Raw genomic sequence first — 15,925 nt, 5'->3', positions numbered from 1 at the left:
GCTTGTGACCATGCAAAGCTTTAATAATTAATAAGGTATGGTTCAAATGAATTGAAACTTAAGATTTCATTCCGTCTAAATTCTTTCGATTTGTGCTTTAAGGGCTCTAGTGCGACTCACATTTCAAATCTTGACTGTTTTCTCCGCACAATATCAATGCTCCCATATTGTCCCACAATATCCCTACAAAACCAACTTTATTTACTCAAACGTGTGAAAAATATTTCATCCTATTTATATCAGAGAAACTTAATCTTATAATAATATAACGCCATACACCGCGTTTAATGAAACGATATCCTATTTAAGCCCCACGAAGGTACGACCAATCAAGTTATGTAAACGTATAATCTTAAAATAGCATATTCATATTTTACATCATCAAATGTGTGTTTTCAACACACCATTTAACCAATCAAGTTATGTAAACGTATAATCTTAAAATAGCATATTCATATTTTACATCATCAAATTTGTGTTTTCAACACACCATTTAACTTCCTTGTCTTTAAATTTATCCCCTAACCAAATCAGTAATCTGCACTTCACGTCATCTGACTGAACTGCTGATCAAACACCCGTTTCAAACGGCTCACCTTACCTACTCCCCTTATCCCGGCATAAACCGTTTTAAAGCAGAGCCAAGAGAGAATCTGTAAATGAAATTCTCACGTCTTACATCATCCTACTGGAGATTAGATTATCAGTAGTCACTAGTCAGGAGGATTATAGCTGTTGACATTTGGGCAAGGTTAGAACTTTTGTCAACGATCTGAGCACCCTGTAATGATAGCGGCGACCGATAGACCATATATTATTATGATCCCTGATCCCATGTTGACGGACCATAATTCGATTCATACTTACCTCCAACCCCCTTCTGATCCCTTTACCACTACTTATTATAGTAAGGATTTTTTAATAGCTCAATGTATTTAAATAGTCAGGATATCTATTAACCAAATTACTATTAGAATCCATAACCAAATTTGGACCTATTATCGTGCAAACTACAAATTATGAAAAGTTATAAAACAAACATTTGGCGTCACACAGCTGGACAATTTCCAATAATTACATATCTTCTTCCCTCTAAAATATCACTGGACTACCCCCCCCCCCCCCCCCCATCCCCGGATGTTTGGAAAGTTACACTCACACACACTCTACACGTTGTATCTACTTCCATCACTCTTCCACAAAGAGCTCTACACGGTCCACTAAAACCACCTCTTTAAGGTCTAATTCTACACCTTTAGCAATTCACAACTCACACGATAACAACTTAGCACATTTTAAGTGAGCACACTGGATCAGACTGTGATCATTCATCGTTATGTTCCAGTGTTTACCAAGCACAAGCATAATAACACATAATTAGAAATCTCTGCAGCATAATGTTATATTTCGTGAAGGTATATATTATTATCTAGGAGGGATTGTAGGTTGAAACTTGAAATAGAATATGCAGTGTAACGATTTTGTGTATCATGATTTTCATGTATTTGTGTATAAAACATGAATTGAAAACTTATCTCTAGAATGAAACAAGATACTTATTGCTAGTATAAAAAATGTTTAAAATTTCCAACTGACCAGGGTCGCCGCAATAAGAGATCTTGGTGTAGTAACAGAACTCCAATTTCACATCTCCTAGGTCAGTGACCCCCTCTTGTGGGATTGTTCCGCCGAATTTCGGCTGACTCAGGTCTCTCTCGTCGTTGTCCCAAAGAATATACTCGGTTCGAACCTGCGTCCCTTCCACTTTCTGCGGTGTTATTTAAACTGTCATGATTTAATTTTATTTATTCCTCATGTCGATATAACGACATTTCGATTTAAGGTCTTGACGTTATTATATAAAAGAGGTGAAGTATTTTAATGGATATGTAATTATTCTGAGTGGTTATTACTCAATATGAAAGGTATGACATTAGCATCCCAATCATTCTCAACCCACAAAATATGGGATCTCTACTCTTGTAATCAGTAAAATGGTATGTCCTTACATTCCTGCCCGCGTAATGATAATGTATATGTTGTATGCAGATACTTACCGACTAGTCAATGACTCACCAACCAATCGCTTATCAGTCACACTGACCGGTCACTGGCTAATTCCGGCTCATTTCTGTGCGTTAAAAAGTTAGAATGTGTGGAGCCAAACATAAGCTATCTATACCAAGATCTCAACCTGTTACCACACTAGTCACAACGAATACCCTTACTCCTTAGGCCTTACTAACTCTCAGAGCTATATCGTCGCACAGTGACTGTAGGCGTAACATGTGACTGTAGGGCGTAACATGTGACTGTAGGGCGTAGGCGTAACAGAAGGACCAGTGTAACGGCTCTTGTAACGCTGTTAGTGCGGGTCATTACAGGGGGATATAGTCCGTTATCAAAACAGTTACACGTCATGTTTAAGTCCCTTGTGTAGATTTGCTGGACTATTAGAGAACACTTGAACTCAAGGTTTAAGAGGCTCAGTAGAAGTTGTTGGAGCTGTGAACTACTATTATAGAGTATAAATACTGATGGAGCTGTGAACTATTAATATTATTATTGAGTCTTAGCACTAGAGTCACAGCAGAAAACATGAGTAATTTTGAAGACTCGGTAAAATGGAGAATTTATTGGTTACTCTTTTTCTAAGAGAACTTGTCAACGACAAATGAAATGACTGCTAATATATAGGGAAATTTAGATAAATTTTTGTTGGCTCAATTTGTTGAAATTGGATTAGATTCATTCATCGGTGAATAATCGAATCTCAAATTTGAAATTTCCAACTTGAAATTCACATAATCCGCTGTATATTTGAAAAGAGTTAATAATTGAACTTACTATCGAATAAAATCATTCGCAATGCCTCATTAAATCACAAAAGCCGGATATATAATAATGTAACTAAATAATTTTTGTCACCTAAGAGATAGTCGTAATATTCTGAAGTACCGAAATGTGCACAGCAATGATCTCTAACCCACAAATGTAGGTTACATCCAATCACTATGACATCACACAGGGTCCTTTTCAGAATGGGGCTTATTACAGAGATTATAAAAATGCAGAACTAAAGGGAGCCAGACAGATATCATATAACATTTTAACAACCCAGTAACGGGTCCGTGACATCACTCGCTCCCGCCAGTTATCAACCACCTATATAGCTACACGACTCTCCCAACAGGTGCTTAACTCTTGTGACATTTCTTCTTCCAGGACGCGTTGTCTTTTGGGGAGAGCAGCACAGGGAAGTAAGGAAGTTTTAAAACTTCAATAATTTGCTTGTAAGGAAAAGTCAGGTCAGCGTTTCCTTCAAACACGAAAACGTGCTTGGTCAGATCACATGTCACAGCTTAATTTCATTGTGCTCTTTTTAAATTTTAACATATCCCCGTGGAAAGAGGACACACAGCTCAGTCTATATAATACTCTTATTATCAATCATGATTCCAACGCCACCACAACAATTAATTCACCAGAAAATTAATCAAGTCACCACTTCACTACTATTGTTTTTGGCAACATCCTGGCCGGTGGGAACAGGACAAAAGAACGCATGGTCAACACATGGTCTAATCATTGCACGGCTCACAATAGCCCACAGGCGCGGGTTAACTTCTAAAACGTCTCACACAATACATCCTCCATAATCAAATAACAATACATGCGAATACACACAGGTACACATCACTACACACTCTCCTGGTACGGGAGATATATATTCTGCTCAGGCTGGATGTTTGCAATGTCTCTCCATCGGTAGCATCCCGAACCACCCTACCATCCTGCCCTGAGTTCGTTTACCGATAGATAATGGCTGCTGTACTGTTTACAGTGCTGATAAAGGGCGATTCAGGTACTGTGCCCTGATTATAGCTTTACTGCTGGTTATTTCTTATCGATTACTTGGGCATTCTAAACCCTTCTAAGGGGAATATTTTACATTGACCTATAGATGATGTATTGGACAAAAGATGATTTCAAACAGGCTATGCTAAGTTGTAGGTAAGCAATACAATGTAAGGAAGGATAGTTATTGGGGCCAATTGTACATGTTATCAATACAACAGAACTATGAGGCCAGTTAGTGGGATTGTTTAGGCTTCACTGCATATACCACTCTAACCATTAGCTAAGAACCCTCTATTTGGCCAACAGGTTTTGAAACAAACGATAAAACATGTGTCTCAGTCTGGAAAAGGGAAAAGTCTGGCTACATGAAGGTTAGCAAAAAAAGACAATAATATTATTGTTTAATTATACCCAGATGACAATAACAATAAGGATCTCTTACCTGACAAGTGTCTCCGTATTTTAACAGGGCGAAATTCCTGCCTCTGGGCAGTTCCACAGGAATGTCTGGATCGCCGGTGGTTATGCAGCAGAAGTTCATCTTGGTTTGAGCTGGAAGATCGTACTGACCGGTAGGCATTACACCCCGCCACGAGTTTCTGAGATATTCAGCAATAAGAGTAGCTTATTATTATATTTATTGATAGATAAAACTATTTTAAACTGACGATAATAAAAGATGGGTGGATCTGTAAAATCCCTGCCTAACATCAGTAAAAACTCACAAACCAATCGGCGCGGAATGTACCTGTTTTGGTTCCTCTCGTCCTGCCATAGTATCCAACCATCTTCAAAACCATCCGGACAGCTGTCATCAACTTGGTAGAAACAATACTGGCCATTGGGCCATGGGCCTCCCGTCAGGTCTTTGTCTGAAATATTGGGCATATTAAGGGAGATTTGCTTGCATGGTCGGACAAGATTGAACAAAATTAAATACTTTAATTTTATCATGTAGGGGGGGGGAAAGAATTTGATGTTGGTCATGTGCATGTACAACATAAACTGATATTGGGCGAATGCCATTTATTTTACAAATCAAATAAAGATAGCCACGTAACGAACGGAAATGTGTAATGAAATATTAATGAAATATTACGGTTATCATACCCTTTAAGGTAACAGTTTTACTGCAAAAAGACAAATGAATATCCTTTTCAGAGTCCAGCCTGAGTTCCAGATGCATTGACACGGAGTGGGCGGAGACAGGCTTAGTATCTTCACAGTCAAACACTCGTGTTCCTATCTCGAATGCGAAGTCGCTCGACTCAGGACAACCTAAAATATACAAGTTAGAATCATGAAGAGCTCTATTTGTTGGAGTTCAGGTTAGTTTCAGGTGCAATATGTTGGGGTGGAATAGTTTGAGCATTTCAATAGGATGAAGACGGGTTTGTTTCATCAATTGGAACACATTGCAGTACAAATATAAATATTAGATTTCCTAGATTTTAAGATTGTCAACTGTCAAGTAAGGAAATAAGAATCATAGCACGCCGAAAAAGAGAAATATTTCTCCAGAAGACAACTTCAAACAGTAGTTATTGTGACTAAAAATCAAAATGAATCAATGTGACTTTTGTAAAGAGGCTTGAAGAATTTGGACTTCAAATTGAGGAGAAAGCCGAAGACCAAAATACTTACAATTCAGTCCACAGTCATCATCATTTGTTGTCGAGTTATTAACTGAATAACAAACAAAATTATCTACATTATCTAGACCTATTAATTTGAGCCTCAAATATGATAAAACAGTCTTCTAACTTTTATTATCTAACACGGCATTGCATAATCCAGGTAATATATGGAAGTAACTTTGAGGAGAGCAATGCTGGATATTTTATTTGCTGCCCACTGTGTACTAAGGTCAGTCACAAGGATTCACAGTATAATCAAGTACATTTCACGGCAACAAGGTTGCTATGTAACTCTAATTAATCCTTTCCTGCTGACTAATACTATCAATTTTAAAACATGACTCACCAAAGTTATTGTATATAGTGGTATTTTGGAGAGGCCATTTTTAAGAGTTAAGTTGGTTTAAAAGCTTATAATGCGCAGATATTAATAGATAAGAGGCGATCTGTATTTTAATTGCTCTACGTATAATAGTTTAATAAATGATATCAACAGCTGTTTCAAAGTGCTGTACTGTGTAAAAACATTGGCCCTGACCAGCAGGGACCAGTTTATAACTTGACACAAATTGCTGCAATTTGGGTGAATACGTTTTAATCATTGCAATGTAAACTTCTACAACAATCATGATCATAACACAGGACAACGTGATTACATTTTTTACAATTTTACACCAGGTTACTATGCCAAACAACCTGTCCACTCATGATCTGGATTTTCCTCATAAAATTCGTCAAAAGTCCGTTTGTCACTTGGGTCTGCGATTTATGTTAGCTTTCAAATTTAGAAATAACATCATATCAGCCTACTGTGCTAATAGCAGGACTACTGAACTTTTACAATCCCCACAATCTGGATCTCAGGGTAAGTTAAAGAATTATTCTTGAAAATTTTCAATTATTAGCTGTACTCTTGTCTTACCCCTGTATTAATAAATTAGTTTTCTTTTATACAAAACATGATATAAAGAAGCGATTATAATGTTACACTATTTAGTTACCTTGAGCTCGAGTTGAAGGAAGTGCAAATTTTCCTTCGGGCCATTTTGTCTGGGGCCAATAGCCAATTATAGAAGACCCCAATGTTAACAATAGCAGAAAGAAAGTGGCTCGTAGCAGTGTCATAAGAGCATAAGCTATAAATCTGAAAAAAAGTAATTAAAACTTACGTAAAATGAGCTGGATCATAATCAAAAGAAAGATGTTTGTACAATATACTGTTTGTACAATATACTGTTTGTACAATAAACTGTTTGAACAATAAACTGTTTGTACAATAAACTGTTTGCTAAAATTGGAATTGGAATTAGTTCTTGACTTAACTGAGGCAAATACATATTCCTAGTAAATGGTTGAAAGTGAGCAGGGCTGGGCTGGGACTTATATTGCATTCGGTAATGGGGGCACCTGCAATTCTAATACGGAGATAAGACAACCCATGCCCTTTTTGTAAAGTCTTGCCCTCAAATATTTGCAGTCAAATATTTAACAGAATAATAAATTGCTTCTCACAGTTAGCTAGTGTAATCTATGTGCCATGTAGTCTAAGTGTTAAGAGTTGGAATAGATTTTTTTCTCTCCAATTTTGATAAATTTGTTACCAAAATTTCCCTTGAAGTGTGAATATTACACATGTGTAAAAGGACCAAAAATTGTTAATTTCAGGGTTAAAATGCCTGTAATTATTTACAGGATCGTTATCATCTCGGCCAAACAAAAATCCAAATAGCAAAGAAAAAATTGCAATATTTGGAGAAACAACCTTTTTTCAAAAATTCATACTTGTGTTCTGGTTCTAACAATAGAACCAGAGCACAAGTATGAATTTTTTGAATTCAACAATATTTGAATTTTGATTAGAAATGGGACTAGTAAGCTATAATTATCTGCACCGCTTTGTTGGCCAGTATCAACCCCATTTTTGGGACTTTGGTCGCTAATACGGCCTAAGCGGTATACAAATAAAGCGTTATTATTATTATTATTAATGTTAGTACCAAAAATTATGTCTTGCCGAGCTGAGTAATTCCTTGTAAAAATTAAGATAACTGATACTATGAAACTTACAGACCAAGAACTACAAATTTTTCGCGACAATAGTGCATGCATCGACCAAACGCTGTGCATTGAATCAGAAAGTCCTTCCTGGTAAGCTCTGACGACTCCTTATAAGCTAGACAAAGCAAAGCAAAGGGGTCACAGACTCTGAGGTCTCGGGACTCGGCGTGTGCAATCCTCAAGAGAATTGTAAACAGAAGCTGAATTAGTGAAACAAATTTCACTCTTATGAGTTAGCAAAACAAATATCCAAGGCACTTTGAGATAAGTACAGGCCTGGTACTTACCACAAGCAATGCAGTCAACTGTGATTAAGCTTTACAGCCTGTTTAGCATTTTTTTACCATTCATGCTTCCCAGTAGAATTGTGTTAATTGACATTTTTAGACAACTTATGATATAACATTCATCAAATCAGGGAGAACAAGTTCTGTTCCAACTCTTGGTGCTTGTTACACAGACGAGTTGTTAAAGCTTCGATGATCAATAATCAGAAGGTTGCACAGTTGAGTCTCGATCACTCGGGTGAGCCCGAAAATGGTTAGGAAGCCATGAAAAAGCTAGGAGAACTTCGGCATTTATACCCATCATTACAAATACACTTGTATTGTAAATTAAACAGCATAATATATATATATATATAATATATGCAGCTTGAGGTCCCTCTCCTGCCTTCAATGATGCATTAGCCCTATATAATATAATTTAACCTTTCGTTATAACCTTTATCCGCCTACAAATATGGGAAATTTTGAAACAAATTTTCATTTCCCTATTATCTTTCACATGCTGTTCCTGGTGCAGTCTCGAGCATTATTTTAGATGCAAAAACAGCTAGTAACTTCAGTACTAGTCGCATCGAATACTTTACTATACTTTAACATTCATTGATCTGTAAACGAGGAAGATATGTCTGAATTGTTATTTTCTTGATTTATAAATTTGTTTACAAAATTCGCTTCAAAGTCAGATTACTATAACACTTAAATTCACTATTTGTTTGTGCAATAATTGGGCCTTTTGATTAACAATATGAATCCTTCCCAGCTCGCATAGCAGTGGCAAAGTAGTGCATTACTACAATAAACATTGTTATGGTCGAGAGAAATGTTGCGCGGTGCATTTACTATGTACTAGTAAAACAAATTTTTTTTAAAGATAAACAAATTTTATTTTATACTCACAATTAATTCATGTTTAGTTCAAGTATTTAAACATTGAAGTCAAAAAACCATTTCACAGAAGTGGTTTTATTACATATTATTATAAAATAATTTGTGATATGTGTACAAGTTTAACGGATGATACTCGTAAAATATTTGACCATTGTTAATGGTCTGGCCCGGCGCGCGCTACTTCCAACTTCTGACTTCGTAGCACTTGCCGTCGGGCCTAACATTTCTAAAAGAAAACGGCGCGCGCTACTTCGAAGAAATTCAGACGAGTAACATCCGTTAAGTAATATATTTGTTCCATATATTATGAACCGTCGATGAGTCCAACTCGGCGCGCGTCCTGGTAGGTTATAAACCTGATAAATTAATTTACACTAAAAATTGTACAAAAAATTTGTATCACGTGGTGACCCCCACGGTCGCTTCACTATACCCCTGTAAAGTTTCAACGATACAGGGGGAGCCGCACACTCGTGCGCGGCGGGTCATACAACGTACAACAAAAAATACACAATTTTTACTTTTCAACACTTAACTGGTTCGGCGCGTGGCTGATAAAAAAACGTTTAATTTACATTTATTAACTACAGTGTACATACAGGGTAAATACTCAGCCTGTCATTCCGCCGAATCTCTATGACCATAAATATAATAGCCTGAGGCCGTCCCCAGGTAAACTGATATCAGAGTCCAATCTAGCTGCAAACGTTAAATACCACAGTTCAGCCGCCGAGTACCGTTTAAGTGAACACTGAGACAAAAGGTTTAGGTGTCATTTTGTTGTAGGTTTATAACCTACCAGGACGCGCGCCGAGTTGGACTCGTCGACGGTTCAAATTGAACAAATTGGAACAAATATTTTACGAGTATCACCCGTTAATCATTTTGTAAATCACTTTATGGATGGTTGGTTTATAATTGTTGTACATTGTAGAAAATCACAGTCACTACCCCATATAGCGTTATGTCACGGCCACGGGTTTAACTTCTAAAAATCAAATATATTGAAATTATTTCATGGGATCGTAATTTGGAGGATGTAGCATGCAGGCAGCTGCTTCGACGCGCCGCGCAAACTATTATTTTTTGCGCCGCATCGACAAGCTCGTGAAAAGAGAAATCGAATAAATCGGCCAATGTTATCGCGGGTGCAGTATTCAATACTGCACATTTCCGTGTTTTGGTGACCCGTCTTCCAATACATAATTTGGATTTCGATATACTGGGCTACTGGTTATTTGGGCTATTTATTATATAATATTAGTTTTCTCCTTTTATATCTGGGTTTTTTAAAAAGAGCATTCATTTCTGAATAATTTTGTGTTGTTTGAAAAGATTTAGATTTTTAAAGGGTGATGCAACGACATTTTTTTTATAAAAAAGAAAAGTGTGGGATCTGGAATTTAATTTCTTGAGATTTGTGATCATCGCTCTTATAGATGAATAGAAAGAGGATCGAAGCGCAACGCTTGATTAAAAAGCTTGCACAAAAGATGGAATCTCCAACTAAACGGGTCAGCGTTATTCAGACTCAGTTACATATCTTAGAAAGCGCTTGCGCTTTGAGGTTTTAAAGACAACGGTTATTTCGATAAGGGGGGACAGAGGGCCCAAGTTGCGATATAAACCAGACAATATTGAAGATTTAGATTTAAATATTGAGCCCTTTGGCTAGAGAATACTTTCTTGAATATTTTTGATAGTTTTTAATATTGGTAATGTTAATGAATTGTAATTGATTGATATGTAATATTTAGGCCCGTGGCCAGTTTTCAAAAAATTGAAGAGCAAAGAGTAGTTTTTTAAAACATACTTGAACTTACAACCTGTTTATTTTATTCTTAATGGGTTTTTACTCGAACATGTATTCAGATTTTTACAATTTTAATTTATCGGTGAAATTACATTTATTTGGGTCTACGTTAACCTTATTATACATTTTTGTCCCTCTAGTCTTCACAACCTCTGGAGGTATGGGACCGCTATGCACTGTATTTGTAGATCGTGTCTCTGAGATGATAGCTGACCATAAAAAAGAAGCCAAGAGCCAAGTCAAAAAATCATATCAGAACGCGATTTAGATTTGATCTGTTAAGAAGTACACTCATTGCACTAAGAGGAATCAGAGGAAGATCAACGGCCCAGCATCTTGAACTGCATGACATCTCCTTCAACCTCATCCCCCAGAAGACGAGCTTTGAGGTCTCCTAGATTTGTTTATGTAAATTTTGAAATTTTGATATTTTACTATACTATTTTATGTTGTATATATAATTTTACGGACGAAATGATCCCAGGGGGGACTCCCAACCCACCGCTTCGGCGGGTAGTTGACGCACCTTTCACAAGCAAGAGCCACTTTGGTCTACTTGCTGTGAGGTGTCTCAGCTACACAGAGAAAAGCTTTTAGTCACTGTGCAGTTAAAGTATTTAATTCCTTGCCATACGACATAAGATCAGCTGAGTCAGTTACATCTTTCAAGACCAAACTTAAAACATACTTCTTTTCTCTAGCATTTGATTGATTTTGCATTTACATAAGTAAAATGAACTTGTCATGTCTAATTTTCAATTAAACTAAGCTCAGTTAATGTAAGAGCCGCTTTAGAAAGCACTGGAGTTTATCTCCAGGATTAAATTATATCGAGTTATATGATTTAGCTATAAGGCGGTTTATAAATGTTGTATTTATTATTACATGGGTTGGGGGTCCCCCCTTTTCTTTTTTTTTTTTTTTCTTTTTTTTTTTTTTTCTTTTTTTTAACCTTATTATACATTAAAGCTGTATTATATATTACGAAAGCTGAACAATTACCATTGCTGACTTAATCTTTATAAATTAAACTCAACCTTTGTTAACTGTATACTGAAAATGCCCTTTTAGGTAGGTAACCTAGAGGTTAGAGCTTCCGTCGCCTTATTCCCAATGTCATCTAATCTAAAGATCCGTCGGATATGTGAAATTACACCTGTATGCATTTTGCCTGGGGTATAAAATATCCGTTCTATGCTCAAAACCGAATCTTAAGGGGGGGGGGGGGTCCAACTACATTATTGTACATGGCAACCAGATTTTTGCCAAATGTACATGTACAAAAATGTACAAAATATGTTTTTTCTTGTTTGGCCACCAGATTTTTGCCAAATGTACATGTACTAAAATGTACCTTAATGTACAAAATTTGTTTTTTCCTGTTCCGTTTCCAGGGATTTCCGATTTTTTGTACATTTTTTAAGACCATTAATGTACATGGCCATCAGATTTTTGCCAAATATATGCTAAATTAGTGTACAAAAATGTAGTTGGACCCCCCCTCTTAATTCTATTTTATAATATTATACGGTTTTCAGTGTACTGCAGGGTACAATAAAAAGACTATAGATTTTTTAATAAGACCCTCTTCGAATTCCTGATCATTCGGCTAAGTCGACTGAAGTCCTTAGTGCAACCTTTTATAATCTAATTTATATTCTAGATATTTTATTTATTTTTCAACAGACGACAACTTCCTGTTTTTTTTCTTCTATATTAGTTACTCATATCTCTTGTACAGACTGTTTTACAAGGACATTGACAGATGATACTCACATTAGGCATTCATTATTACATCTAAATTATTTCACTTGCATTAGGTTTAGAAATTTATTCTCTGGTTAACAGATTCAAATGTATAATTAATTTGTAGTATGACAGTAAGGTATCGTATATAATAAGAAGTTATTTAATTTTGCTTGGGCTATTATATTGACTATTGAGGTTTAATGATGATATGGAATTTGAATATTATATAAATTTACACTATGTGGTTGGGGCATTTTGCATAGTAAATATGGTTACTACTCCTATATATCATATTATTTGATTGGTATTCGATTTCTGATTATTTTCCTAGGAATATGATTATTATATCTCAATTTGGCTTTAGGTAGGGTGCCCCGCTAAAAGAACTGGATTCTTCCAGGAAGCATCCTGTGCACAGAGCTTGGTCTACATATATATTAAATTATTAACCATTCATTCTGTATGTGCACGAAAATTTATTTCAATCAAAAACCTCTGGAACTGATAGCGGAAGCGGGTCTCAAACCCGATTCTGATTATAAATGTCTTCAAGTAACCACTGCACTACCCCAACAAGGCCACCAAGGAATCTCGTTGTTCTGCCCCATAAACTGGAGCCCCCATATTTTTAGTCCCAGATAGGGACTGATCAACAGTTACCCTATAAACCTATACTTATTTATATATTTTTTACAAACATTCATCTATCTGCAAACAGTGCATAAATAATTTAACCAAAGCTTACTTTCAGATATCATGTATTGTATGCAATGGCTTCTACCTCTCCTGTTCATTCCTAAACCGATTTCTCCTATCATGTTGCAGAACCATCTGACGTTATTGGCTTTGTACTTAACAGATTTCCTTCTTGTACAAAGACCCTGTGCGCTTTGTTCTATTGTTTTTATCATAGCTGTTGGACTCCTTTGCTATTCAGGAATTGGAAACTGTGTTGTCTGCTGAAAATGTTAGAACTGGAAATATCTGCTGTTTCCAGTTCTTGAATCTCTTAAAGCAAGCTGCACTTACAGGAGACAGAAAGCTGAAGGTTGTATGTAACAAATCCAGAATGAGCTGGACCCGGGCATGTCGACCTGGCTCGGTATTTGGATGGCTGTCTCATAGACAATATTGCCATGTGTACCTGTGTTTTGGACAGAAGAAAAGAGCTCTGACTGTTTTTAATCATGATAATATTATTATCTCAATGCCTGCTAAATGGCATATCCTAGTAATCTGGTTATAATTATATTGGCATGCTGAGCTGATACTTTGTGTGCTTTTGGATGCTTCTTTTGTTATTGTTTTAAATTTTATTACCATAATATGCTGTGCATGCTGTAGGGTTGCAATGCTTATTTAAACCTAGATTAAACTGTTAAACTCTGTAGATAAATTATGATTTTTCTTAGTAAATCAAATTTTCAATCAACTATTGTTTACAGAACTTTCTACTTGCATAAAGTAATATTTTTTCATTAAAATACCACAACAAACAGTTATTATTTTTATTGTAGACATAGCACTTGAACTTCTTCAATTTGTAGTCTATCTTGAAGTTCACAAACATGATAACATATATATATAATTTAAATAATTGTCTGTCATTATTACTTCTTCATAGCTCTATGCAATAGGAGGACTCAAGACAAAATGCCAAAGTACTACTGCGACTACTGTGACACATATCTTACTCATGACTCTCCATCTGTAAGAAAAACACACAATGGTGGACGAAAACACAAGTATGTATTGCATATAGATTCAATTGAAATATTTCCGAAAATGCTTTTGTTTATTACAATGTTTGGATGCCATGCTTCTCTGATTGTCCGAATAAAATTAGATATTCCCACTGATCAATTTTCAATATTTACGCTAAAATTGTTGTTAACAATACTCATTTCCTCAAATTTCTGTTTTCAGGCGTTCGAGGCCTAACATTGATTTCGAGGACTGTTTTGTAATGTTCATAAGTATGAAATGATATGATTTGTGTAACGTCACATAGCACACCGTTGACATAAATTACATGTTTGAATTCAGTGGGAGTAAAATGGCCTCATCTAAGTAACCCTTGCCTAATTTTAATCACTTCCAGGGAAAATGTGAGGATTTACTACACCAAGTGGATGGAGGACCAGGCTCAGTCCCTAATTGATCAGACAACAGCTCAGATGAAGATGAGCCAGCCACAGCCTCACTCGCAAGTCCTAATACACCAGCCCGTCAATGTGATGCCAGTGATGGTGGCACGAGGCCCGCCTGGTATGGGTATGATGGGCGGACCCATGCTCAGACCTGGACAAGTTCCTCTTAGAGGTATGATGGAGATAAATTATACACCAATATCATGTCACTTATATATTACATATCGAACTTTCAATCTATTATTTTCATTAAATTTTATATAAAATACTTAATTTTCTAATTCTATTTTTCATCCAGGTCCGATTGGTCCACCAAGAGGCTCACCCTATGGAAGACCACAGATGCAGATGGGGATGAGAGTTAGAGGTCCCATGCCACCGGGCATGATGGGTGGAATGATGCCTCACAATGGCTTGTGAGAAATGAACGATTGGGTCTAAAACCGGAAATTGCTCACCTGTCTTCGTGATCAGAAGTCAAATGAAAATATATTTCATATATAATATCAACGTTATTGTAAACAATCAATATCTGAAAATAGCTAACATGATTAACGAGATAAGTTTTGCTTTAAGCCGCGTCAAGATAATTTGTGGATTTATCTTTAAAATTTTACCTTCTTTACAATAGAGCGGTATGCTTATTGAGCTCTTTTTAAAATATGCTTTTGATGCTTTGCCATATTTAAATTAACAGAAGTTTAAAATCTATCCATTTGTGCAGTTTATCTGAGATTAGCTGTGTGGTCCATAATTTTAATTGGTGAATGGTGACTAAATATAAAACTATTATCTAAGCTTCAATCTTATTTTTATTCTTGATGTCAACTCGTTCCCGTCATTTGTGTTCCTTGATCCACAATAATTTTACTTTCTTAAATTTTTGAGTATCTCCAAGAATCGACGGAATCCCGGCTAAATCCCTGTCAAAGCGGCCCATATTTCGAATCGTCACTCATAATAAGCCTCTTCAATAGCACTCGCTGGCAAAGCTTCAAAATACAATAGCGTTGTTGTTCCTCTTTGTTTGAGAAGTTCAATCAATAATCTGTGGACCATGAGTGAACATCAACAAATTATCGATTTGTTTCTATAATTGCAGATCAGAGGCGACTTGAGTAATTGAGGGACATCAGACTAACACACGTGCTCCACGCCAGCTTATGGACAAATAATGAACTGACGAATTCCTGAAATTCCAACCAAACAGTTTTCAGCTTTAAGAACAAAGCTTTAAGAACAATAGACCTCCAGAGACCGTGCCCCATCGAAGATCGATCTCTCATTGCCAGTTAGCAATTCTTGATAATGTTTTCGATGTGCTAAATTATAAACGGGACGAGCACAGGTTAAGACATCTTCAGTTGGTATATTTCGTTGTTTCTACAGTGCTGGAGCTACACCTATTTGTCACGATGCTTTAAGTTACTAGCATGATATTTACTTGACAACGTATATATTGGTTAGATGGTCACATCAACC

At 36.2% G+C, this 15,925-nt stretch overlaps 2 protein-coding genes across 5 annotated transcripts in view; one reads left to right on the top strand and one right to left on the bottom strand.

Moving 5' to 3' along the window:
- LOC134823284 (fibrillin-1-like) overlaps positions 1-6,651 on the bottom strand; it is a 44,638-nt gene extending 37,987 nt beyond the window's left edge. For 2 of the 4 annotated variants that reach the window (XM_063834695.1, XM_063834694.1), the window contains exons 1-6: positions 6,500-6,649; positions 5,506-5,547; positions 4,972-5,139; positions 4,610-4,733; positions 4,304-4,460; positions 1,597-1,768 (exon numbers count right to left, since the gene is read on the bottom strand). In XM_063834695.1, coding sequence (XP_063690765.1) covers positions 1,597-1,768; positions 4,304-4,460; positions 4,610-4,733; positions 4,972-5,139; positions 5,506-5,547; positions 6,500-6,623 — 787 coding nt within the window. In that variant the 5' untranslated portion in view covers positions 6,624-6,649. Of the gene's footprint in view, positions 1-1,596; positions 1,769-4,303; positions 4,461-4,609; positions 4,734-4,971; positions 5,140-5,505; positions 5,548-6,499 lie in introns of all 4 variants that reach the window. The other 2 variants (XM_063834696.1, XM_063834697.1) reach the window with 2 other exon arrangements.
- A 2,173-nt stretch (positions 6,652-8,824) lies between these two features.
- LOC134823752 (U1 small nuclear ribonucleoprotein C-like) lies at positions 8,825-15,298 on the top strand. Its single transcript, XM_063835294.1, has 4 exons — positions 8,825-8,834; positions 13,916-14,038; positions 14,395-14,615; positions 14,742-15,298. Exons 2-4 carry the CDS (start codon positions 13,947-13,949, stop codon positions 14,861-14,863), a joined length of 435 nt encoding a protein of 144 aa, XP_063691364.1. The 5' UTR covers positions 8,825-8,834; positions 13,916-13,946; the 3' UTR covers positions 14,864-15,298.
- The last annotated feature ends 627 nt before the right edge of the window (positions 15,299-15,925 follow it).

This window comes from Bolinopsis microptera, chromosome 11 (genome assembly GCF_026151205.1).
Source record: "Bolinopsis microptera isolate Bmic1 chromosome 11, MBARI_Bmic_1.0, whole genome shotgun sequence".
NCBI classification, from domain to species: domain Eukaryota; kingdom Metazoa; phylum Ctenophora; class Tentaculata; order Lobata; family Bolinopsidae; genus Bolinopsis; species Bolinopsis microptera.
This window is presented reverse-complemented; position numbering and strand designations above follow the sequence as displayed.

Coding starts and splice junctions, on each gene's coding strand:
- LOC134823752 (XM_063835294.1), top strand. CDS start 13,947: ATGCCAAAGTACTACTGCGACTACTGTGACACATATCTTACTCATGAC. Junction 14,039..14,394: donor AATGGTGGACGAAAACACAA/GTATGTATTGCA, acceptor AATCACTTCCAG/GGAAAATGTGAGGATTTACT. Junction 14,616..14,741: donor TGGACAAGTTCCTCTTAGAG/GTATGATGGAGA, acceptor TTTTTCATCCAG/GTCCGATTGGTCCACCAAGA.